General features: G+C 33.2%; 1 protein-coding gene across 6 annotated transcripts in view; it reads right to left on the bottom strand.

Annotated features, from left to right (window-relative positions):
- The window catches only part of LOC140447949 (UNC93-like protein), a 285,521-nt gene that overhangs the window by 40,312 nt on the left and 217,916 nt on the right, over positions 1-27,293 (bottom strand). For all 6 annotated transcript variants that reach the window (XM_072540914.1, XM_072540911.1, XM_072540912.1 and 3 more), the window contains 2 exons: positions 12,824-13,556; positions 2,427-2,640 (listed from right to left, as the gene is read on the bottom strand). In XM_072540914.1, the coding sequence (XP_072397015.1) occupies positions 2,427-2,640; positions 12,824-13,526 (917 nt within the window). In that variant the 5' untranslated portion in view covers positions 13,527-13,556. The remainder of the gene's footprint in view (positions 1-2,426; positions 2,641-12,823; positions 13,557-27,293) is intronic.

Genomic DNA, 27,293 nt, shown 5'->3' with positions numbered 1-27,293 from the left:
ATAACAACAAGGTTAACAATCATTGAACAATTGTAAATGTAAACTATCGAATAAATATGTGTTTTTCGGTTTTCTAATGTCAACATATTCCGATAGGAATCAATGGCATTTTCTTCTTCTTAGCCTTCTGTCGTCCATCTTTTGACATAGGCCTCTCCCAACTCCTTTCATCGGTCTCTATCCTGAGCAACATATTTAAAATTTGTTCCGGCTATTCTTTTAATGTCATCAACCCATCTCATCTGTGGTCTTCCTCTTGGTCGTTTACTTTCGTAAGGTCTCCAATGTTGTATTGTAGTATTCCAACGTTGGTCTTTTTGTCTAGCAGTGTGGCCCGCGAAGCTCCATTTAAGTTTGGCAATTTTTGTTGTTATGTCCTCGACTTTTGTTTTGGATCTTACCCAGTCGTTCCTTTTTTTATTTGACTATACTGTCGTATACCTAACATTGCTCTTTCTATTGTTTGCCTTGGTTAGGGTCCAGGTTTGGCATCCATATGTCATGATAGGAAGGATGCATTGGTTGAACACTTTGCTCCTCAAGTATTGGGGTATTTTGCAGTTCTTAAGTATCCAACTACGTTTTCCAAATCCTGTTCATGCTAGTCTTGCCCTTCTAGTAATTTCCGCACTTTGGTTCTCTTTGTAAAGTTTCAGGATTTGGCCTAGGATACGTCTGGGGTCATCTGTGTTTGTCATTATTTTTGTTTTTTTCACATTCATTTTTAGGCCGACGTATTGGGAGCTGGCTGCTAGTTCCCCCATCATAATTTGCAGTTCCTCGAATGTGCTCGCTATAATCACTATGTCGTCAGCGAATCTGAGGTGGTTTAACTTGTTGCCATTAACGTTAATGCCATAGGTTAACCAATTTGTAGTTTTGAAGACGTCTTCTATGGCTAGGTTGAAAAACTTTGGCGATATTACGTCTCCTTGTCTCACTCCTCTCTTAACGGGGATGGGATTTGCATTTTCGTCTAGTTGTACTATCATAGTTGCATTTGCATATATATTATGTATTAGTTGCCTATATCTCGAATCTATTCTACAATTATTAATAGCTTGTTCTATGGCCCACATCTCGATACTATCAAACGCCTTTTCATAGTCGACGAAGGCAAGAAATACGGGTAGTTGGTATTCATTTGCCTTCTCTATCAATGTTCTCATTGTCAGCAGATGGTCTAATGTACTATATCCTTTGTGGAAGCCAGCCTGTTCAACCGGTTGGTAATTGTCCATTTTGTAGGTTAACCCTTGACTGGCCTTTTGGCTTTGCCAGTGCCATTAACTTAGGAAAAAAAAAGTAGGTTAACCGGTTGTTAATAATTCCCATAAAGAGTTTGTATACTTGACTGAGTAACGATATAGGTTTATAATTCTGTAGATCACATTTGTCACCTTTTTTGTGTAAGAGTATTACTAGACTCTCGTTCCAGTCTTTAGGGATCTTGCTATTATGTAGATATCTATTAAATAGCTCTGTTAGTACAGGAATTGTATGATATGACTCAATGGAATTAGTGACATTAATTCCCAAGTTCTTATCTCTTACCGTATTAAACATCCATCGACCGACCAGATCCACTGCCGAATTCTAATTTAAGTCCTCTTATGTATTTTAAGCTACTATAATAATTTTTTTGTTTTTTAGCACGCGTTGATACTTAAACGAAAAACCTCTAGACCACCCACATTAAAGCAAGTGAGTTGTACAGATATTTTTTGTATATCTTTTTTTAATGATTCCTAAAGAAAATCTCAGCTTTTTGGACTGTTTAAATGCCTTTTAAAGGAAGCAATATAAACCAATGTTTAAAATACGCGGAACAGGATAATTGAAAATAGAAATATATAATATCAAAGTCTAATTTTTAAGGAATTGCTAAAATTTCTTAAAAACACAAGCATAAATCAACATTAAGTCACACAGGGTTTCTTAATTTTGGTACATCAGCTCATAAAAAACGTAAACGATGGAGCCAGTCTCAAAAAAAAGGGATAAATATATATAGACAGGAGTAAAATTTTTTGCTGTCGAAGTAAAAAGGTTTTCAGACAGCTGATACCAAAAAAAAAGTTCCAAGCTACTTCATGTCACAAAAAATATTGGTAACCTAGACTTTTGATTAAATATATGATACAAAGAATAAAACTATCAGATAAAAGAATGAGACAGCAAAATTTGTTTGTTATTTCAACCTTTAAAACAGATCAGGCTTTTTTTACGATAATGAGCTACTTTTTGTGAACATATGCATAAGTATATTCGACTATTTAATAATTACTACATTTGCACATATTAATAATTTGATTACTTTACAGTAATTATTTAAATATATGTAAATTTGCCATTAAAAAAATTTAAATAAACCTTCTTATGAAACTAGCTTGTCCTCTCAATAACACGAAGTAATAAATGCTTACCTTGTAAGTGGATCAACAACCACTGCAATGACAATAGCCGCAGCTACTATGCACGCTAAGTAGATGGTAGATATTTCATAGATTTCCTTATCATCTGGTCTCTCTAAATTTCCATTATTGTTGATAGTACTAACACAAAAGTTTGCACCGCAGACATCGTAGTTGGGCGTAGCGTTACCGTGATTGCTGGCACTACCATGTGGGTTGCTGAGAACTAAAAGGAAACAGAGGTTATAACTTACATGTTCTAAAATAAAAATAGTTGTTTGCAAATTGTAAAATGTTAAGTAAATTACGAAGCGTTTCTCGAATATTAAAACATGAAAGAAACTATATCCAATTTAAATGGAACAAGAATTTTAAAACGTAATTATTATTACATTATGATAAGAGCGAGGAATGGGCCACGATTTTTTTGGGTGCAAAGCCAGTTCTTACAGCAGAGATCCTGGTCTGTGAGGAAACAACTAAGTTGTTACAGGACAGGGTAACACCATCTTTTGTGGACATCTTCCATAATAGTGCAACGTGAACATAACGTCAAATGAATTTACACGTAACAAAATAGTGTGTTTAACAGTGTTTCCATGTCCTTTAATATGTTGTGGAAAAGAGTATGGTCTAACAATGAATGCCAAGAAGACGAAATTAATGAGAATATCGAAAACTCAAAGAAATAACGAGAATCTCCTAATAAACGGAACCAACGTCGAATAAGTGGACAAATATGCATACCTGGGAACAATGATTAACTCCACAAATGATTACAATCAGTAGATCAAAATAAGAATAGAAAAGGCTAGAGAAAATTTCAACAAAATGAGAAGAGTGCTATGAACCAGGGATTTAAAACTGGAACTAAGAGTTAGGTTGGCGAGGTGCTATGTTTTTCGACTTTGTTTTATGGAATGGAATCTTGAACCTCAAATGCGACATCAATGAAAAAACTGGAATCATTCGAGCTGTGGATGTATATAAGAATTCTGAAACTATCGTGAACAGAACACGTCACAAACAAAGAGGTTCTGAGAAGGATGAACAAAGAAATGGAAATTTTAAATACAATATTAACAAGAAAATTAGAATATCTCGGACATATTACAAGTGGAGAGAAATACACCTTGTTCCAACTGATTATGCAGGGAAAGATCCAAGGAAAGGGAAGCATAGGGAGGAGGTAATTATTAGAAATTTGTTTTGGCAACTTTGATAGATTAGTGGATAGATTTGGCAATAGAGAACCAGGTTTTGTAATATTGCAAAAGAGTTTATCTTAATTTAAAAAATATATATTAAAATCTTAAAACAACAGAGTTTAACTTTTTTTGCCACTTTTTAACCTTATTATTTATACTGAAATTTACTATGTATTTACTTTTTAAAAACTGTTTTAAAACTAAATATTTACTTTTTCTTTTTTGGTATTTTTAAAGTAAGTATCAATTTTTTTAATATTATCGCTTTTGATCGTATACGCTTTATTTTTAATGTAAATTTATCTAATTCGTATATGCTGCAATATGTTAATATGTCTAAAGTAAAAATTTTTCCTGTTATTTTACCATTTTATGTTTGTTTTCCATTTTGAATTAATTAATTAATTAATATATATCACCTGCTCTTTCCAGTTTGATTATAAGGACATGGCAACATTGCCGAACACGAATATTTTGTTCCATAAAAGTTCATTTGAGACTATGTTCACACCAATAACTACACAAACCGTACCAACAACTTCACAAACACACACATCCATAATCTTCTTCTTCTTTGTGTGCCGTGCTTGTATTCAAGCGTTGGCTATCGTCATATTGACAAGCTGATGAAATGATTCTCGGTCGGCAGCTAGATGAAACAGTTCCTCGACCGTTCGACCTGTCCATTGTCTAATGTTACGCAGCCAGGACAGTTGTTTTCTTCCGACCCAACGTCCATAATATCAAACATCAAACAGTGAGCACCACACACACTCCTTAAGAGTCGAATTCAAATTACAAGGACAGGGACAGATTGGTTTTCTGTGGTTTCCCAATCTCATTGCACAACGATACCTGATCCTAGGTGAGAAAATAGCCACAGCTATCCTCCACGCGTTTAAAATCAAATAAAACAAAAGGCCAACAATCTGAAGAGGACAGTTTTCCCACGGAACTTGTACTTAGTAGCAGGCTTGGTCCATACGGCACCCAAAAGCTGGAAATTCTTCTGACACTGCGGCCTTATAGCTCCAGCCACGCCCTGTCTCGGAGAGCGGCAACATGAGACTCATGTTTGACCAACAAAATGGCCACATCCTTGAAGAGGGGCATAAGACTAAATCAGGTAAAAACGTTGGATCGCTATGTTCACGTTATACTATTATGGAAGATGTCCCATTTTGTATTGTATGAACAAAATGAACAACCAACATATGAATACCTAGAGGTACACCGCTGGTAGGTATGAAGTTTTATAAGATTTGCATGATAATCTAATCACGATAAAGATCTATAAATATCTTTAAAGAATTAATGTGAACAACAAAGTACAGATTGTATGTATTTTTAAAAAATGAAATCAAAATATTAGTAGGAATAAGAATTGAAGGGAAAATATTGTTAGAAACAGGAACTAAATAAAAGAAAACTCGGGAATAACAAGTCCCGTTGTAAAAATTGTGAGAACAAAATGGTTCTGTCGCTCATCAGTGAGTGACAGAAGGCTATGATCATTGACCATCATCTTTGATAATGTTTGCTAGACGAAACGTCAGGCAGAAACAGACAACGGCTTATAGACTCCGAAAACAAAGTAGCATTACAAAACACCGGTACAGAATAAATAACAATCAGAATGCCCACTCTCAGATGCCGCCTTTGAAGTGTGTCAGCACACGATCGAAATATTTTAAACGGAAACACTCGAATTGTAAAATTTGTGACAAGCTACGATAGAACTATAATTTAAAATTTTAGAGATTAATAATTTGAAATAATTTAATCTATTCTTCAACTAAAAGTACGAATAAAATAGTGCATATTATGCCTATGGTTGCCGTAAATAAATTAAACCTGGTTAATTTTTCTATGTACAACAGATAAAATGTCACTGGACAGCACTAGTTCCGTTTAAAACATGGCTGATTCGGTCTGCGTGAACGAGATGCGCGTACTTGTCATAACAAGCAGAGTGGGCATTCTGATTGTTTATTATTGTGTGACACCGGTCGCAAAAACCTACATTCTACACAAAATAAAAAGATTTCATTTGTGATGCCTATCAGCTTCATTACTTTTAGTTAAAACACGATCAAAAAATGTAATTCTCATTTATAATAAACTTTAATTCGTTAATATACAGGGTGTCACAAAAAGATTAGTCATAGATTATACCACGAATTTTAGGGATGACAATGAGTCATGAGAACGTCTCAGCAAGACTACCATAAAAAGCATCAAGCAGAGAAAGCTGGAGAATTTCGGACATGTAATGAGAGGTCCCAAATATAGGTTGCTACAAAATATCATGCAAGGAAAAATAGCAGGCAAATGCGCCAGGACGAAGAAGAACCTCATGGTTGAAGAACTTACGAGATTGGTATGGTGTTGATACAAGCATGCTATTTAGGGTGGCAGTGAATAAAATTAAGATAGCTATGCTGGTAACCAACGTTCTGAAAGGACATGGTACATGAAAAAAAATAAATGAGTCGATTTGGCTTAACTTACTATAAACAAAAGTGCACCCAGGAAAAGTTACTGGGTGTTAACCGGTGGTTAGTTACAAAATAAAACCGATTTTACTACTCCAAAACGGTATAAAACTTTTTTTATGAAAATTTTTAGCATGTATTAACATGCTATGACCAATAAAACCGAAAGATGAAAAATACTTTTTTTCTCAATTTTTCTAGATGTATAGAGGAGTCTCCGAACTTTTTTTCACCCAACTTTTTTGTAGTGTAGTATTGGATTAAAAACGGGACGTCAAGAGAATGAAATACCTATTGCACATGTCAGTTGTGTATTTAAAAGGAACCGTAATTTTGCAGATTTGTCTCAAAGGAATTTCTTACAGAAAAAATCGAGTGCAAAGTTAGAAATGAAAAATTGCTTGAATTCCCACGTTTCCTGTTGTACCTTTCAGAAATCAAAATTGAAAAGTAGTAACATAAGCCGTCTTAAAGAACAAAATACAGGTCTTATGGTGGACCTTTGGACAATCCTGGCCTCAAAATCAGCCACCAATTGAGCACTACATCTGAAGTTCTGGGTTGACAGTTGACAGGATTAATAGAATACATTTTAGGATATGGAAGCTTATTATGGGTATATCAGGTACTAAAATAGAAAACTTTATCTTTTCTAGGTCTGCTCTATGTAACTAGAAGAAATCTTGAAACTCCCCATAAGAAATTGTCGTTTATATAAAGCCTAGGATTTCGTGGGGGACTTTAATGAAAGGTCCCGAGTTACAAAGTTCTGACTGCCAAATGTCAGAGATAAGAGATGTAACATCACTCTGCAAAAATCTATTAAAAATATAACACTTAAGTTAAAGATTTTAAATCAAATTTAATAAGAGATGAGCAAAAATACCTGTGTATTTAATTTCTTATAATATATAGGTATGCTACTTTTAAGAAGATGCGGCTAAAATCAGTTGTGATGTTTAACACAATCGACTAGGGAAGGAAATATTAAAATAAAGAATCTGGTGGGACTTCTAGCAACTTTTTTTGAGTGTAAATCAAGCTTTTAAAACTACTTTTTATGTTTTCAAACAAACTAAGTACATATTTCAGAAAATTATTTCTTAGATAAAACAGTCGCAAGGCAGCTTGAGATTATTAGAATCGTTGTTACTTTTAAAATATTTTTTATTGTGAAAATATATGCATTAATATTGAAATACTTGTAATAATATACCAATAAATAACTATACACAATAATTAAATGAACCTGCTATATTTAATTTACAATAAATAAGGTAGAATAATGCATTATGAAGGTTACATAGCCATTGACCTAGAACCTAACACTAAAAGTCAAGTTGATCATATTTTTTAATTTTGCAGTAAAAAGTAAATATTAGTCATTACTTGAATATTAATACAATTATAAATATCAGAATTGCAAATGTATTAAAATTTTTAAAATTTATGGCAAGATATTTATCTCTCTATCTCTATACCCGTTTAGTGTATATTAATAATATAATCTGTGTTAGATTAACATTATTCTTGAGCATTAAGGACCAACATTTCTTAATTAACAAAAACAAAAATATAACTGATGAAAACGTTGCTGGTGTAAGTACATATTCATGAATGTTAGAGATATAAGTCTTCTGCTCACAATCCGTTATAGGTTTTATTAAACTTGAAAAGTTGAAAACCTATAACGGATTATGAGCAGAAGACTTATTTTCCTAACACTCAAAAATATAACCTTTTGTCCTAACTCGATTTTTCTTTTGTATACACTGTCTCTTTGCCGTATATGGCCTTATCACAGAATAATAAACAATCAGAATGCCCACTCTGCTTGTCAAGATAAGTATGCGCATCTCGTTCGCGCAGACGGAATCAGCCATGTTTTAAACGGAACCAGTGCTGTGCAGTGAAATTTTATCTGGTGTGCATAGAAAAATTAACCCGGTTTAATTTATTTACGGTAACCATAGATTTATGTCGTACTTTTAGTTGAAGAATAGATTAAATTATTTCAAATTTACTAAATTATTAATCTCTAAAAATTTAAATTATGGTTCTGTCGTTGCTTGTCACAAATTTCTCAATTTGAGTCTATGTTTCCGTTTAAAATATGGCGATTGCGTGCTGACACACTTCAAAGGTGGCATCTGAGAGTGGGCATTCTGATTGTTATTTATTCTGTGACCTTACGTAGAGATGGCGCGCATTCGGAAAATCTTTACTATTTTATAAATACGACAGTACAAAGCGATCTGTCAATTAGAATTTTGACAGTACGCCAGAACGACAGTTTCTAGTGATTTTGTAAACGATGGAAATGCTAAGCTAAAAGGAAAATAATAAAATACGTTCATTTAAAAATGATATGAAAAAGTCAATCTTATCATTAAATAATCATCGACTAAAAGTGCTTAAAATGCATCGTGGATTATACTATATCTATTATTACTATTTGTGCAAAATTTAAATAAAAGAGTTAGAAATTAGACAAATACTCGGCGCAATTGCTAATTAATTTCATGAATCAACACCGTCTGACTCGAATCGACCGGCTGAATCAACAAGCAAGCGAGATATATATATATATATATATATATATATATATATATATATATATATATATATATATATATATATATATATATGTATATATATATATATACAGGAGGAATTAACAAATTGGAGAAGGAAATGCACGGGAATGAGAATATACATTTGGAACCAGTGCCTAACAAATCTTTTCTTCGTAGACAATCAGGTAATTGGAGCAAATGACAAGGAAGATATAGATTATCTGGGGAAAATTGGAGACTTACGAACTAAAAGATCCTCAACGTTCTATAAGAGATATAAAAATGCGAAGAATTCAAATATTTGGGAATAGCATAAGAAGAATATAATTAGCAAAAGAAGGAGCATCTAAAAGAGACGTAGAGCTAAAAATATAACAAAACCGGAAAGTAATACGATAATAATATAATATGTTTTGGACTAGACAAGTGCCGTATACTAAATATAGTCAGAGGAAAGGTTCAGCCCGGAGGTTTCGATATGCAAGATGGCCAAAACATCGAGGCAATGGGTCAAAATGATAGTTACAAATATCTCGGAGTAAAGCAAGCACGGAAAATTGACCATAAACAAATGAAAACCAAACTAACTTCCGAGTTCGTATGAAGAGTAAGACAACTAAATCGGTCATATCTTAATAGCAAAAGTTTAGCAAAAAATGTAAGGCATTAAATACGTACGTCTGTTCCGCGCTGAGTTACTCATTTGGTATTATAAAGTGGTCAAAAACGAATACAAAGAGTCTTCAGCAAAAAGTAAGAACACGCAGTGCAGTAGAGAGAACAACATTACCGCGATATCAAGGTGGAAGAGGACTTATGTACATCGGCGAGTAACTGGATAAACAAGTTGCTAATTTAAGAACGTATTTTCAGGTGCAGGCTGAAACATCTACCTTACATAGAGCAATTTGCATAGTAGATCATACAATGCTGCTTAAATTGAGGCCACAAGAAATGTGCATAAACCACCTGACTAAGCAAGAAAAAATGCGCTCCCTGCATGAGTAAACTTCTGCATGGGCGACATCTCAATGAGATCAGCCAAGAATATGTGACAATAAGACTTACCTGAAATATATTGTTAAAGATCCTTAAGTTCAAAATGACAAATGCCGATATGAATGAAGAGCCCAAGAAACCATCCAACATCTTACCGGGGGCTGCCAGGCGTTTGTCAGAACTGATTATAAACAATGCCATGACTCAGTAGGAAAAATTATCCACCAAGAACTAACTGATAAACTGAGACTTTTCCAAACCGACCATCTTCCATATTATCAATACGTCCTTGACAGAATGCTTGAAAATCAGAACTACAAGCTATACTGGGACTGCACTGTGCTTGCAGACCAACCAGTGGCACATAATAGACCGGATCTCATACTAGTTAATAAACTTACTAGGCAAACTACACTTATTGATGTGGCTATACCTAACACAAATAATTTTCGTGTTAAATACAATGAAAAGATCGCCGAAGAAAAGTACAGAGAACTAGAAATACAAATTAGGAGACAACAGAGAATGGAAAGTACCCAGACAGTACCTATTATACTATAACACAACATAAAACAACTGGGTCTAAATGAACATCTCTATAAGGCCATACAGAAAGTGTGTACGAAAATTTTTGGGAGATACTTCAGCATTCCAAGTCACCTAGAGCTCGATAACGCAGTAGATATGGACTTTCTAGGAAGAGCAAGTCGTATCTCGAGAATTACATATATTACCACACAATAATCGTAATAGCTGTCTTGAATACATCGTTCATGAGGTATGGTCTGAACATTTGTTTTAATTGATGATACATTATGGAAAATGTTGATTACCTATATGAATTATTATGAAATATCCTGGCGGATCTATTATTAACCAATTTAATAGTTTTCTAGGAAAGCCATCAAATCTATTTAAGTGTTTTTCACGACACTTTTTCTTACAAGTTCTATTTTTGTTTCTTAAAGTTTCAATAAATTTATTTATAAAATTGGGATTTTTTTTAATCACTTTAATTTAGGACTTACTGTTCGTACAATTCACTTTAAGTTTTCTGGTAGAATCTCTTTGTTGACTGTGATTACAAAGAAATTGTTTAACAATTATGTTCGTTGAAATTAAAATTTCTTTAAAATAGTTTCGGTAAAAACCGTCACATAGATTCAATATAAACAACTCAATAAAATTCACACAATCAATCATTTGTCTGTAAAGAATACAATGTAAACTGTCAATCGATAACATATTACATCCAGAAAAAACCTGATCGAATAGGCATGCACACATGCGATATATTAACCGCGTCTTTAAAAAGTTCTAAGAAGCTGCAAGCGAGTATATGGGCTCCCCACCCATTTTTAAGGATTTTTTTGTTAGTAGTTTTTTTAAGGCTTGCGCCGTTTGGTTAGTATTTTTATAATTTTTTCGGCCTAAGCTCTTTGGCTTTTTCTTCTATCGACTCTCTACTTGCTTCATCTCTGAACAGGAAGCGTTGAGCCACGTATCTGGGCACTTTTGCGGCTTCTGTCAAGCAGTTGAGTCTTAATTTGGTTTCGATTGCTAATTTGCTTCTTCTTCCTATGAGTCCTCTGATTGCGGCTCTGGCCATGTCTGCATTTTTGACACCGCATTAGCATGAGTGTAAACGTTAAAAGTTGGTCTATAGTGATTCCTAAGTATTTAGCTTCATTTCTCCATTCGATGGAACTGTCTTGTACTGTTAGCTATTCTTCTGGGTCATCTTCTCTTTTTTGAAGATAACTGCCTATATCTTCTCTGGATTTATGGCTATTTTCCAGTGGATACTCCATTCTTCTATTGTATCCAGAGCAGTATGTAGGTTTCTTACAGCTATATCCAGGTTGCTATGTTTTTCCGCTATTATAGTATCGTCTGCGTAAGGCTGAGTAGTGTTCCAGGTGTTCTTAGAAGGTCTGTTGTGTATATGCTATGCAAAATGGGTGATAAGACTGTCCCCTGTGGTACTCCGGCTTTCGGGGTTCCGTGTTCAGACTGGACATCCTATCTGGACCCTGAACTTCCGGTCGCTTAATTACGAGCTCATGAGTCTCGATATGGCCCCGTTGTATCCACATTCTATTATTTTAAACGTTAATTCCATACATGGAATTGATTACATCCAGGAAGACTGCTTCTTTGTATTGATTGTCGGTGAATCCATTTTTTATGTTCTCTTAGTCTGAGTACTTGTAGTCCGTTAGAGTGTGAAGTTCTAAAGCTGAATTGTGTTTCAGGAATTATTCCTAGCCTATCAATTTCTGTTTGGAGTCTGGATTGGTTGACTCTCTCTGATATCTTGCTGATCGCTAGAAGTGAGCTAATTAGCCTGTAGTTTCGCGAAAATATGTACAATTGCTTTAGCTGAATGATAATTCAGAGCCCTGTTTTCTTAGTTCTGTAGGTGAGGCAAGGGTGATTATTTCATATCGATCTTCAGGCGTTTCTTGTTGTGTTTCTTTGTTAAAGTTCCTTTTATAAAGTCTATATCTTCTACCATTCTTATACAAATCTGTGTAAGTTATATCTTTAAGGTTAAGATTGCAAAATAAGTTTCTTCAGTTATCTGAATGTGTTTCTTGCAATTTATATTCTAGATCTTATTTCTTTTGTTATTACTTTTTCTATAGTTGTATTGTTAATGACCATGTTACGTCATCAGCAGAACAAGAATGGTGCAAAACCCTCAAACATAATAATAATAATAATAAGAAGAAATAAAATATTAAGGAGGAACTAGAAGTACACGCCAATCATGCGATGAGGTGGGTAAGACTACGTAAGCGATTTTGGAGATATATTGACAGGATGATAAAGGAGAGGTAGACAAGATAGAGGGATAAGCTAAGACTAAGAAACTAAACGCACGGAGATCGACAGATAGAATCCCAAAAAACATTGTTTGAGTATAATTTACTCCGTTATATTTATTACAATTTTAATGGGAATAAGCCACAATAATAAGCTTAGTCCCATTAAAATAGTAATTACTTTAAAATCCCACAAAAAAATCGCTCCAAAACAATATATCTATTACAATTTTAATACAATTGAATTAGGCTATCACTACTTATTCCAGTATATTTGTTCTTAAATATTAAAATATGACTTACCTAATGAAGAAATAAGATTTCCCCACAATTCTGCGGTCTGCCAGGCCAAGAAGAAGAACCCAAAGAACCTCACAATAATACCGTCGACTGCTTGGTTTGTAAGTTTCGCGTAAACTCCTGCAACTTGAGTGAGGTACGTAGCCTTCGATGCCCACATAGGAGCTGCGCCAATACCAACGAGTATTCCTGCAGGAATTAAAGTGTAAAACCTAGGATAAAACTGTGCGGCAATGTAAGGAGCGTAACATAACAACGAGAAACAAAGAGTCCACTTAACGGTTAGTTTTTTAATAAGGAAAGTTGGCACGAAAATGCAACTAACTACAAGCGCCGCGTAGATTGCACTGAGAGAAACAGTACCGAGACCGTCTTTAGCATTTATACTACTTTGAAGATTTGCTGTTCCTTGGAAAGCTGTAAACTGGATCATGAAAGCGCATGATATAGCGGAAACGTTCTTAAGAATCCTCCATTTTTCCCTAGTGGACATTTTAAATTTGCCTTGTTGGAAGGCTTCTTCATCGGAAATTTCTCGTGGGGGTTTCTTTGGTTCTCCATTGTTGGCATCTCCTTTGAAAGCTTTGTTGTCGTAGGCTCCAGTGACTGAGACTGTGTAGACATCGTTGTGGTTGTTAGTTCCGTCATGGCCATGGCTGGCATTGTCACCGCCGCTGTCGCCACCTACTCCGAGGGACGCGGTCATCTCTGATGGGCCGCGATCACCCTCCTCGATCTGCAACAATAAAAATGTGTTATAAAAACTATAATCAATTTATATATAATGTATGCAACAATAAAAAATAAAATTCTAAGAAGGTCAAAATAGTTCTAAATAAAACAATAAATTAGACAAGGAGTTAATCTTTTAAATATGGAAACAAATATTGACAAATTTTTTGTCAAATAAATTAACATAACCTATAGAAACTACAATAAAAGTGTAATTTGTTGAGTTTATATCCCACAGGACAGTTCTATCTCTGTGTTCTCTTCGTTTAAAAAATCATCATCATCATCAGTGGTGCTACAGCTCTAGTTGAGCCTTGACCTTCCCCAGTCTATTTCGCCAGTCGTTTCTGTTCATCGCCAACCGTTGCCAATTTGCCGCGCCGATTTTCCTTGCGTCCTCGTCCACACCGTCCCTCCATCTCAGTCGTGGTCTGCCTCTACTCCTATTTCCCACTGGGACCGATAATAGAGTTCGTCTGGGTGGGTAATTTTCATTTGCTCTTGACACATGTCCAACCCATCTAAGCCTACCTATTTTTATGAAGGATATTACATCTCTACCATTTACTATTTTTTTATACTTCTCGTACAATTCGAAATTATATCGCCTTCTCCAAATACCATTCTCACAGAATGCGCCCATTATTCTTCTTAGTATCTTCCTTTCGAAGACGAGCAGAAGATTTGCGTCTGTTTTGGAGATGGTCCATGTTTCTGACCCATATGTCAGCACTGGTAGGATGAGTGTTCTATATATTATTAGTTTGGTTTTCTGGCTTAAATTTCTGTTTTTCGTTTAAAAAATAGCTATCGTTAAAATGTTCAGTCGGGATTGACTTAGCATGGCCAGCTATCCCAACTATTATTATTTTAACCTTTAAGGGGGTCAATAGAAGTATAAATTTAAAATCGCGACTGAATTCCGCTGCTGCGTTATCCGCCATTTTGAATTTAAAGGAGAACCGTTTTGGCTTAATATCTGCGCCATTTTCAACAACAATGGTAGAAACTGAAATTGTTGCAAATGCGATTTCCTACAATTTCTTCTTTGCAAATTTTTCCGAGTTCAGGGGGCATATAGTGACAAGGCATATTTGTTTAATTATCTTATTTATTATTAACTTTTCGACATGAATGATTATAAACAAAAATGGATAGAATTATATTTTATGCAATTTTAATTTCTTTCACTTTTTTGATAAACTTAATATTTAAGGTCGTATGTAGGCAGTAAAGATGCAAACGTAAGACCTTGCGGGAATTGGTTTTATAGGAATTGTTTTTGTTCAATATCTTGGTCATTTTCAACTTGTCGACAAAAAGGTAAGTGATACCTGGAATTCAACTGGCGACGGCGTTAATAGGCGTTAATAGGCCGGAAGTGCAAACTGACAATCGACAACAAAATTTTAACATATAAAGTTATTTTAAAACCCATTTGGAGCTATGGAATTCAGCTATGGGGAAGAGCAGGTAGATCCAGTATTGACATTAGTGAAAGATTCTCATCGAAAGTCATCCGAATAATAACTAATGCTTCATGGTGCGTTCCAAACAAGACGATCGCACGAGAAAGCAAAATGATAACTCTCAACAAAGAAGTCACCAAATTCTGCCAACAATATGATCAGAAACTGACAGACCGCCCCAATCATCTAGCCTAAAATTTAATGACACAATCAACCGGACGAAGGCCCAAACGAAAGAGTTCTTAAATATGCAAATAAATTCGTTTACATTTAATATCCTATTAAGTATTTTCTTTTCGTTAATTTAAAAAAAGTTAAACTGTTTTTTTTTCTTTTGAAAATAAATCCTGAGAATTCAATAAAACGACACTACCGATGAATCACTACACAAATTTTAGTATAACCCAAAACAACTTGTACTTTTGGAAATTCTGTAAATCGGCTAAAAGGGTCGTATTACTACTTAATGTATAGTATGAGCTGTGATATAAATTAAACATTTGTTCAAAAAATTTAATTTTTTCAAGAAAAGTTTCATTTTTTAAAATCTATGGTACACTTTGACAAACTTTAATCATAGTAAAGTTTAACTAATCGTGGTGTGTGTGGAGGGGGGGGGGGGAGGATAATTAATACGCCATTCTAATTGGATATTTGAAATTTGTAAAATTATTATTAGAGCATTCAAAACCGTAATACAATGTGAAATTTTGTTTTAAGAACAAAACGAACTAATTTTTAAAATCGGACCTGATTTTTTTTCTATTTTAAATAAATCAGTTGATTAGGTGGTAGTAGTTGTTACGTTTGACCAAAATATGGGACACATTGAACTTGCTGTTCAAAAGTTATGACGAATAGAAATTTCAGTCAAAATTTACAAGTCGCCCTGTATATTATTAAACAATGGTGCAAACAATTTTTAATAGTCATTTGTTATTCTCCATAGGGGCCTCCATACGAAGTAGGAGTATGTACATGACTCACCCTGTATAAAGAATTATTTATACAAATTTTAATCGATTTATATCTTCTTTGTCATTTCCAACTCATTTTGAATAAGAAATATATATTTTAATACGACGTTCATATGTATAAAATTTATTGTAAAGAAAATTAAACTTCGTTTAAAAATAATTCGAATAAACAAACATGAAGGTGTTGTTCACTTGACAACGAATGTCATTTTAATAAACAGAACCAGACCTTACACGTTTTTTCATTATTTCATAACGTTACTTTCTGAATATAAAGCAGAATATTAGATAAACCGGTTGTTAGATTGATCTGATTGCAAAATAACAGTTAGGAGAGTTGTTTACTTTACGAGATCATTGCTATAACTAAGTTTATTTCTGTCCAGATTAACAAAAATTGTTTTCTAAAGATCGAAGCATTTGACTTTTTGATGCGCTTTTAAATCGAGGTTTTTTTAGTTATTTGGTTTTTAAATGTGCTAAATAAAAAATAACCTGTTTAAATGGGCCATATTTCTTAAAATCCAGGTATAAATAGCTATAAGAAAACAGATTATATAGTTTAGGGCTTGTCGCTTTAACACTTAATAAATTCACACAAATCCTACCAAAAATTAATTTGGAAAAACAAATTTATTCTTTTTCTTCTTCGTGTGTCTCATCCTTTAAGGACATTGGCGATCATCACGGCCCATTTTACTCTGCAGTTGTTCTACAAATTTATTACTACTGCTTATTGCTTTCATAAGTGTTTTAAAAAGTTGTATGGACAAACAAGAGCTTTTATCCCTATAATTGTATCGATATTTTTTAGGTCATTAGTAATACCGTGATATGACATCACAGGCATTATTTTAATTTATGCTAAGAAATCAAAAATATAAGTATATTTTTTTGTGCAAGAAATAAGAGACTCTAAAAAAGTAAAAAAGAAGATGTTTATAACAAAAAAATCAAATCTCTTCGATACAAGTTATACAGATTGGTCTGTAATCGGCACACAGGCAAGTTTTGTAGCGGACGCACAGGTGACACACGTTGGCAGATCGAGGGCAAAGTTGACATCTTTTGTGAGTTGGAGGTTGAGTTTCCTAATTTCTTAGTACTGCCTGATCCTTTTGACCAAGAACATCCATGGTATTTCTAATCTCTTCTTTAGTTGCGTACCAACCAACTGTAGTGCAAAAAAGAAAATCTTTCGTGGGAGGAATTTTTAAATTTGGATCTGATTTGGTTTTATTTGCACTATAAATAACATAATCATTAATACCTGCACCATCAAGCATGCTATAAAAACTCTAAGAGACCCCGACTTTTTTTTTTCTAACCACACTCTTTAAATGACACAACCGACCATAAGTGTCTACTCCTCCTTTTTAGAGTTATAAAATTAAACAATCTCGGGCTTGTTGCGACATTTTTGTATTCTGACGCATGTCTTCTCTCTTTTTCCACATATTGTATTGCAGACCACAATACCAAAGTTGTTCGGTTTATATGCAATATAAACTTTAAAAGGACATCTGTCCTGGAAACTGAGCAACTGATCATCAATTGTCACATACGCGTTAAGAGTGTAATTAACGTCACAATTTTCAATAAATTCATTTCAAAGAAATTTTCTCTTCCTTTCGTCTCTAGTTGTTTTTCCATGAAAACGAAGGTAATTAATCAAAAATTCAAAGCGTCTTTGAAACATTGTTACTTCAAAAGTGGACATTCCAAATTGTTTTGACTATAAATCCAAGGTACTCATCATCATCATCACGTAGCGCTCTACAACCCTGGGTGGGTCTTGGCTGACTGTACAACTTTTTTCCAATTTGTTCGGTCTTCCATCAACCTAGGGTCAAATGGAATGTCCATTTTCCATAGATCTGCTTGGATGTTATCTCTCCATCGCATTCTGGGACGACCAAGTGGTCTTTTGCCTGTGGGAATCTCCTCCCATACCAGTTTTACAAGTCTATCGTTATGCAGTCTGTGCACGTGGCCTGCCCATCTTAGTCGCTGTGATTTAATTTCTTGGACAATATCGGCGTCATTGTAGAGTGCTTTTAATTCGATATTGGTTATAGGTACTCAGGTAGCTAGTTTTTAGAACACCACTCGGATATAAAAGACCGAGTAATGCCAAAATTTCTTCTTTGCTTGTAGCAGTTGTAAAACTTGGAGTTCGACTAAAAGTAGATTGTTTACAGATTTCTTGGTTTGTATATTGAGAAATATAGTCTATCATTGAGTCGCTAAAAAATATTTTCAAGCCAAAATTTCTTCTGGTGTATTTGAAGCGTGAGCCTTTGGACCTGGTAGACGAAGCAATATTTTTTTTTGAACTGTGCGAGTATTCTTTGAGAACAACGGAGTATACCACTTAAAACCATTTTTTCTATAGTATATTACTTTTCTTCTTTAATCGCTATCTTTCTGCGAATCTTCACTCTCTTTACTAATCTCTGGTTCTACTAAAATGATATCCGAAAGTTAACTTTCACTAAGCCCTTTGTCTTCAAACTCACATTTATTTCTATATTTAAAATTATAACGGGAACTGTTTGCACTGTGGCACGTGACGTGCAACAGATCAAAATTCTAAAATACCTATTAGCGACAAACAGGCAGGGCTAGAGCTGATTTGAAACTAAAGGTAAATGTGCTAAGAATCTAGGCTGCCCCTCTCTAGAAATGTGCAGACTGCATCTAATTGAAACTGCGCGGTGTTAAAACTTATAGTATAAGTAAGCATCTGTTAAATATTTGTTTTAATTCTTGTATTAAGGCCAAAGGGGCGTGTTGTAGCAGTGATGCAGGTATTCTGCAAAACTAGTTTCTCTGCTATTTTACATCCTTTTTAGCGCATTTCTTATTTCGTTTTTAGACATATTATGCAACTTGTATTTGTCTGTCTATTACTTAGTAAGAGACTGCCAGATTCTGCTCTCAGAATCTTATTCATTTAAAACTTATGGCGTTATAAAATGCCACAAAGTTTCTTAAAGGGATCGTATTAACTTCATTCAGTTTGACAAGTGCAGATACGTCCGTCAAAAACTGTAATTACCATTAAGGAATAACTTCCACTGTCAAGTTGATAAACTTCAAGAAAAACAGGGTAATCAGATCGCTAAGTGCACTTACTTTCTTGAACAAAACATAAAGGGTATAAGTCAGAGGTTAATTGAATTTACAAAATAATTGAAAATAAATAAAATAAACAAAACTTTGCTAATAAACTTATGAATCATCAATGGATAAAACACGAATCTTAAAAAAGTACTTGATAAACTTTCAAGTCACATAAGGCTATCTATAAATTTATTTTAAGCTAAAAAATATTAAATCATAGAAATATCATGAGGAATATTTAGATATTCAAACACAAATCAAACAGACGTAAGAGTTTTAAAGTATTTTTCATAAACATGGCGCCCTCTAGTATCCGATTGTAAAATTAAAGATATCTTCAGTTTTATACTACTATTAAAAGAAAAAATCTCTATAGATATATTTACAATGCATTAAAATTAACCAAGCAATATTTTTTATTTCTATTGAGGTTTTGTGACAAAATAAAATTGAACACGGTGAAGTTGTATGAGGCTCAGTTGCGAGTATACTTATACGAATAATACGTATACATATACCGGTATTATATTTTACAGAAGTATAAGAAGTATCTAAAACGATTTTCCGTTAACTCTTTTAGTTTCTCTCGTCATTCGATAATTGCAAAACAAGGTGTGCTACAGTACATTTACATTTAAAGAAAGATAAATGTCTTGTTTTGTTTCAAGTACAGTTAAGTACTTTTGTCTGATCGTTACGAGTACTTAATTCATTACCATCCCACATTTTTGCCAACTTATGACACACTTCTTGTCTTAAGTTTTAATTTTGGCTATATATATATATTTAGTTAACAGTAAGCACTAAATGATCACCGATACTTTTATTTTGTGGTTTGCTAACAGGTAATTAAGGTAGGTAGTTAGTTAGGTAACTGACATCGACTTATTATAGTTAATAATAAAAGCAGTTACCGATATATACTTGTAAGGTTATTTGTAACCGGAATTTAAATTTCTTTCTTCTATTTTTATTTCCCAGATTTTGCTACAATCCCATTCGAAGATTTTGTTGCAGATCTACTTTGATCTTCCTTCTATTTTTTATTTGCTTACCAGTTGTTTAAAAGATTGTTCTTTAATTTTACAAACAGCGCAGAGATTTTTTTAATAATTAATAAATGATTTGTAATTCAATAAGGTTTCGTGATTTGCCACTTCACAAGATGAAGAATGGCGTCGTTTGTTTCTAGAATAGTTTCGTAGAAAGAGTCTACTACGATGCTAATTTTTCACGACATTCGGTCATTCGATTAGCTTTGTTGGCTATAAGATTTTTGCAACTTATCACTGTTGATGTTCCTTCTTTTCACATTTTCTTTGGTCTTACCCATTTACTGTGATTCTTCAGTATTTACTCTTCAGTATTAAGGACAGAATCCTATCCCTCAGCAGGAGGTATTTCCTTCGAACCATTACAGGCAAAGCGAATATTAAAGACACCTTGCAATCGCCGAGGGCAAATACTCACCAGGCTTCCTCAAAGAAAAGTTCCGTTCCCTCCAGCTAAACTTCTCCACAACACTGGACATGAACTCTCTGATGAGTATTTTGAAATTTTAGAATCAACCCCCATCAAATACCGCAGCTAACTACTGCACGCCATGAATGCTGATCAAGAGCCGTTCCTATTGTATGACTGGTAACCCCTGAAGTACCTCCTTCGACATGTTTGGCACAAATCACCCAAATTCCTCTTGTGCGCTTCTAACTCATCGCCCACACAAACACGCCACCTTCTGAACCCCAGCTCCTTAGTAGTCTACTACTTCTCCACACAAAACATCATTCACCACGTTTTGTCACACTACCACTACTTCACAAAAAAGGAGTATCCCTTCCTGGAAGAAGCGTAAATCTTAAACAAGGTTAAAACTCTGGAACTAGTATTTACTCAATAATTTTTTATGACCGTATTATATTAATTGTCACCATTACACTTTCCTTCTTCCCACAATTCTTCCTCCTCTTATCTTTTCCCGTATTATCAATCTTAGCATTTCTCTGTTCCGTTTATATAGAATAAATTACTTCCAGGTGAATGTTTAATAATTATTCTGTTTGTAGAAGATATTTCGTCTTTTGGATAATACTTGCTAATCATCGTTTGTGCTCTTCCTTTAGTTTTCCAAACATAGCTTCTGTTATCTCTATCATAAGCTGTGATCAACTGGTCATCGAAAAACGATGGCGTCAATATTATGACTAGTTCTCTCAGTGGAGACCAAATTTACATTAAGGCAAAATATCCTAATGCACATTTTGCACATTTCAAAAAAGAGCATAAGAAAATTTGGAAATTCACGTGTCTTTTAATAATTTTATAGGCCATACCAGGCTTTCTTCAAACTCTCTCATCGATATGGTATTTTAGAGGAAATTATAAACTTGGTTTTTAACATCGCGAGAAACACTTAGACCAACTGTATATTCTGTATGACCGACTAGGTCAAGAAAGTAATATAGAGGTCAAATGCAAAAGGGCACGCATCTAAGTGAAGGACAATTGACAATATATAGGGAGCCATTGTCAAATAAGGTCATTTACAGGCAGCAGAATTCTTTATTAAACGGAAAAATTTGAAATATTCCCGAAATTTTTTTTACGATACAAGGGATGTAGCAAGTTCCTGCTTTTTAGCTACATTTTGTACACGAATTTAAAACGGAGTATTTGTCTTAAATTATTGTTACAACTCCAATGACTGTAGGCTTTTCTTATATTAGATGGATTGTGTACAGTTTAATTGTACCAGAGAACAAAAGAAAAATATAAACGGTAATTAATCGATTAAATAGATACAGATATACTGTATTGATAAAATTATTTACGCGTGTACTGTTCTTACATTTCACAAATTGCTATTTAATAACAAGCAATTACACGGAGTATCTAAAAACAATACTCTATTATAGTTACTGTTCATGCAGAGAGTATTGCTATCAATCCAAAAAGAAAATAGCCAACATGATTGTTGCATTAATTACATTACCTACCTTAAAAAGAACCTGAGCATTTCAAAACGTGCAATAAACGTTACATCACAAGAAATAGGAAGTCTGTAATTGGTATATAAGTGCTGCTTTTTTAAAATCGCGATGTACAAGTACAATCTTTAGAACCAGTATCACAGGGTTGACGTCCTTTCAGCAACTGGGCGACCTTGGTAATTACAACCTTTGTGCGCCCACATGGAGGTATCCAGCAAGATACGAGATGCAGTTCGATCAGGACCGGCTATGGTAGATTCTAAGAATTAAGGACAGATATATGGAGATATATTGAACATGATTGGACAATTTGTAGATTTATAATTACAAAAAAGCCAAATTTCAAATTCAAATATATTTTTAAGGCTATAAGTTCGATTTACAGTCAAGTTTAAGAAAAAGCTAACATTAGATATTGTCTAGATCTTCGGAAAATAAATATGGTAGAATGTTATCATCTTAATAAACTTCCAGAAATTCGTAAGGCACTACTACAATCAGTATTTAAATTTATCTATATTTTTTCTTTGATTCTTTACTTAAGTGAAAAAAGAACACCAGTTATAGACTAACGTAGGTCAGGTATGATAAAAAAATCCAAAAGAAATTGTGACTTCACAAATCTTTACAGTACATTAAAGAAGAACATATAGAATGACAATGACAACATTAAACAATAAAATAATTGAGAATAAAAATGTTAGATGTACAGTCGGAACGTATCAGTATACTTAATACAATGACGGCTAGGTTTAATCACACATGTTTGAAACCAAAGGGGTATTCTTAGGCAAAAGAAGTTGATATAAAAGAAAATACCTTTATCGCGGACCAGTGGAATTGAAAACTTTTATTTTTTTAGATATTCATCACACAACAACCAAATTCAAGAATCCAATTTGAAAAATTTGGTTTTCTTCTTGTCAGTACAGCTGTTTTATATTTATACCCTTACCCCCTCAATGTTTAGATCATACTCCACATGAAATTTTTTAACTAGTTTTAATACATATGAGTAATGAAGTTGCATATCTTAATGAAGTTGCAGATTTTCAAAAATCTGGAAATACTGTCAACGCGTTTTGCGTCAGAATTTCGAATGAATTTAAAAAATATTTACAGTCCATCCGCTGGATCTTTGCACATGTATGACATTATTCACGAGTTATTTTTTATATTATGTTTCTTTTCTCCTACTCACAGAAACGAAATCTCTGAACTGTCCATACACAACAGCATACATCGAACAAAGACAGCCATTGTACGATGATCGCTGATGGATTCACCTACTGGTACTTGTAAGTTTAATTTTGACAGCATTTGTAGTGTATTTATAAATTATTTTCATGTCATTTGGACATTCAATCCCTTTTCGCGCTTTAAATGTACATATTTTTTAACAAACAGTTGTTATAACGACTAACCTTAGAGATGAACATTTTGATGGTGCTGTTATAAATATCTGGAAAGTATCACTAAATCAATGTAACACAGAAATTTGCGAAAATGTGTGAGACATACTCATAAAATTAGTAAAAAGTGAAAAGTGAAGTATAACCACGAAAAAATATGGTTGACATTAACATTTAACCAATCATAATAGACACTGGTAATATGAGTAGCTCAGATTTTGACAGTGAATAAATTTTAAATTTATGATTGCATACGATGCTTAACTAAATATTTAAAATGAATTGTTTTTTTACCCAGCTCAAAAGTTTCCTATTTTTCAATTTATTATACATAGGTTTATTTATTTGTATTTTATTGGGTTAGTTGTTGTATGTACATTTTTTTTTCAATTTAGTTTGATAACATGAGTAATCTTCATCTAGTATTATTACGCTTATTACAGTTTTAGTCATTTTGTATGAATATTTACCCGTTACGAGACTCAAAGCTATTCGATCTTGAATCTCCTCAATAGTAGTTAAAACAAAGTCATTAATTAATTCTGAAAACCGTATTTAACACTGAATAAATAAAATGATCAAGATGATGAAGCTCTGAGGTAGATTTCTATTCAGTTTATTAGGTCATAACCCATATATTCGCTTATATGCAATGAAAACACTTTTAATTCTGATTACTATGGTTTAAATATCTATTTACTGTAGATGATATAAAATCACGTTCATAAATTTGTAGCCAGTTTTCAAAATGCAATAAATGAATTAAAAGAAAATTATAAAAACGTCTATTGTAATGTTAGCCATTTTCTATTTCTATAACCGACGTAAGTTAGGCTCACATGTTTCGGTTTATTTCCTATTATACAAATAATGACGATGTGCAATGCAAAGATCCAGCGGATCTACTGTACACTGTATTAAACGCTACCAACCAGAGTTCAAATTACTAAGCTTTTTAAAAATGGATTTCAATGTACCTTTAATGTATAACACTTTTAATAAATTGATACTTTTTCACAAGAACAAAGTTATTATGAAGAAAAATCAAGGATGCCTGAATTCTCCAGCGAAATACCTGTCTAATGATGTGCCACACACAGTCTATTGGCTATTTGAAATTAAAGGTTTGTGCTACTAGAAGGGAGGGGGTGACAAATGATAGATGTCAATGTCTAAATTGGCCTGTTTCAGCATTTTTACAAAACAATTCAATTTAGACTTAAATCTTGTGCCTAAAGCACATAATAAATAACAATTGTTTTATTATTCTGTGCCTTAAGATAAGCAGTCTCTATGATGAAGTAAACAGGAAAGTAATCACTTGTTAAAATATAATATATTCTAGACACTGTCCTGTTTGACAAATACAATTTTAATGGTTTTTACAGATGAGATCACTAAAGAGATTACTAAAAATCTGAAAGCGCATAAAACAAACACAAACATTACACAATTTTATGAGTAAAAATTAACAATAATTAATAACCAATAAATCGCAATTTTATATTATAAACACATAACCAAACAGCTTGAATGTGACCTTTCCTAAATGTGTCTTCTAGGAACACGCGGTATTGATCTTAATGTGACCAGTTTTTTTTTTGGAAATTTGAAGAATAATAATTAAAAGTTTTGAGAATTGCAACATAAAATAAGTAATATTTGGGAAGTACACGGTATTTTTTGTTTATATTTGATTTTTAAGAAGATTACCATTACATAATTTATTCTGAATTTTGATTTTTAGAATATGTATTTGCCAAGATGTAAAGAATTCGAATATACAGTAAAAGTAAATACAGATAAAGAGAAATATGTAAAAAAATTAATGAAGTAAAAATATATCGTAAAAGAGCACTAATAATATGAGTGGAAGAAATCACTGAACATTTTATTCAGGAACCCTTTATCTATTTTATAGTTTTTTCAGCTTTTCTTCTTCTTTTTATAGTGCTTAACCGTTACGGATGTGAGACATTAACATGGCTATTTTTGACTTTATTGACAGCTATAGTAAAAAAATCCGGTAGTGATTAAGATGTGATTAAGTTAAACCATTTTTGTAGGTTAAGCTAGGATATTCTTCTTCTTACTGGACCTCTTTTTTCAAGTTCCTTATCTTGAAGTATGATCGGAAATAGATTATTTCGTTGTTCATTACGTTTTATATATCCCAAGTATTCCAGTTTACGACATTTGACGCTGTAACGAGTAAAAAATCCGGTTGTTATACATCGTCCAATTTTCGTCTGTTTTATTAAATTTTATTGACTCACTCGGTACATCTATTTTAATTTCAATAAATATTTTTTCACGAAATTATTTTGTTTACACCACCCAGAATTTTGAATGCCTGTAATACACCTTTTTACAAATTTGCCGCTTTAAAATTATTAAGTAACGTCGGCCTGTTAGTTAGATACATTTTTGTACCGCCACGTCTAGTTTGCAAATTATCCCGATAAAGACCAGCCTAATGGTTCCGTCTGTTTTCGATCAAGGATAAATAACGGAATCTTTCGATTAAAGTCTATCTCTAAAAAAGGAATATCTTATCTTTCAATTGTACCTATGTCCTTTTCTGCAGAGCAATATGTAGTGAAGTTACACTAGAGTATTTTGGAGACCCCTGTCAAAGAGTAAGATTTTTCTTTGTCTATCTTTACTTCGTTTTTTTCTCATTTAATTAGGGTCCTAAGCCAGTTCACAGTTAATTCCTAAGTTAGTCCAAAGATTATCCAAAATTAATTCCAAACGTGGTCCAAAGTCAATCCAACGTAAATCCAACGTTAATCTTATGTTAGCTCCAAACGTAGTCCCGAATTAATCCAAATATAAGTTACCCCTCGTAACTCTCCAAATATAAGTATGGAGGCCCCCGTGTATTCAAGAGTTGACTACACAGAAGCTCAACGTCCAGTTGATCTGCTCCACTACTAGAAGTTGTTGTGAGTACTTTTCCTTACATGTATCGTCAGCGGGTTTAAGTGAAGTTATTTCAAGTTAAGAAAGTTACACAATAATATGAGAGACTGAATTTAGACGTAAATGTTTCTAAATTCTTTGTCTAAGAGATATTTTATATATTTCATAATTTTTTATTACGTATTTAATGTTAATTATTAATTTTAGTACAAGGTTCTATTAAACATGTTTAAACACAATGGATTAACAAAACAGCCAATCTTTATTTTTATTCTCTTTTGCGTATTTATCATTTAATTGCATAATTTGTTTTATATGTCCACTTAATCCATTGCAAAGAGGATTTCAGGACAAAACACATTCCTGTTTTTTTTAATCCAATTTAAAATTAGTGGCACCTCTTTTCTTTTTTGAAGAGTTGTTCTCTTCCTCTAATTTTTTCTTATTTTATAGATATTCTTTGTTGTGTTTCTCACCTGGATGAACGGCCCATCCATAATCTATTTGGACTAAACAATGGTGCATATATGGATGTGATACTGCATCCAATTTCTTTTAATTGGAAAAAAAGAACATTTAGCTTTGAAAAAATAAGTGATCATGATTTTGCTAAATTTTTCTTTAGTATCTTTCTTGTAAAAGTCATACTTGACCTATCCATTACCTGTAAGACTTTGCTATCAATCTTTATATATCTCTTTGTAAATATGACATTTCCCAAACCGCCCCCTGAAGATTTGTTGATTAAATTCCTTAGGTTTTTGATTAATCGTGACAGTTTGGCAACAATATAACGAGCTGTTTAAATTTAAATATCTGTCTGTGATTGTTACCGGTTGAAT

Source organism: Diabrotica undecimpunctata, chromosome 8, assembly GCF_040954645.1.
Source record: "Diabrotica undecimpunctata isolate CICGRU chromosome 8, icDiaUnde3, whole genome shotgun sequence".
Classification (NCBI taxonomy): domain Eukaryota; kingdom Metazoa; phylum Arthropoda; class Insecta; order Coleoptera; family Chrysomelidae; genus Diabrotica; species Diabrotica undecimpunctata.
Note: the sequence above shows the minus strand (reverse complement) of the source record. Positions and strands in the feature narration are given on the sequence as shown.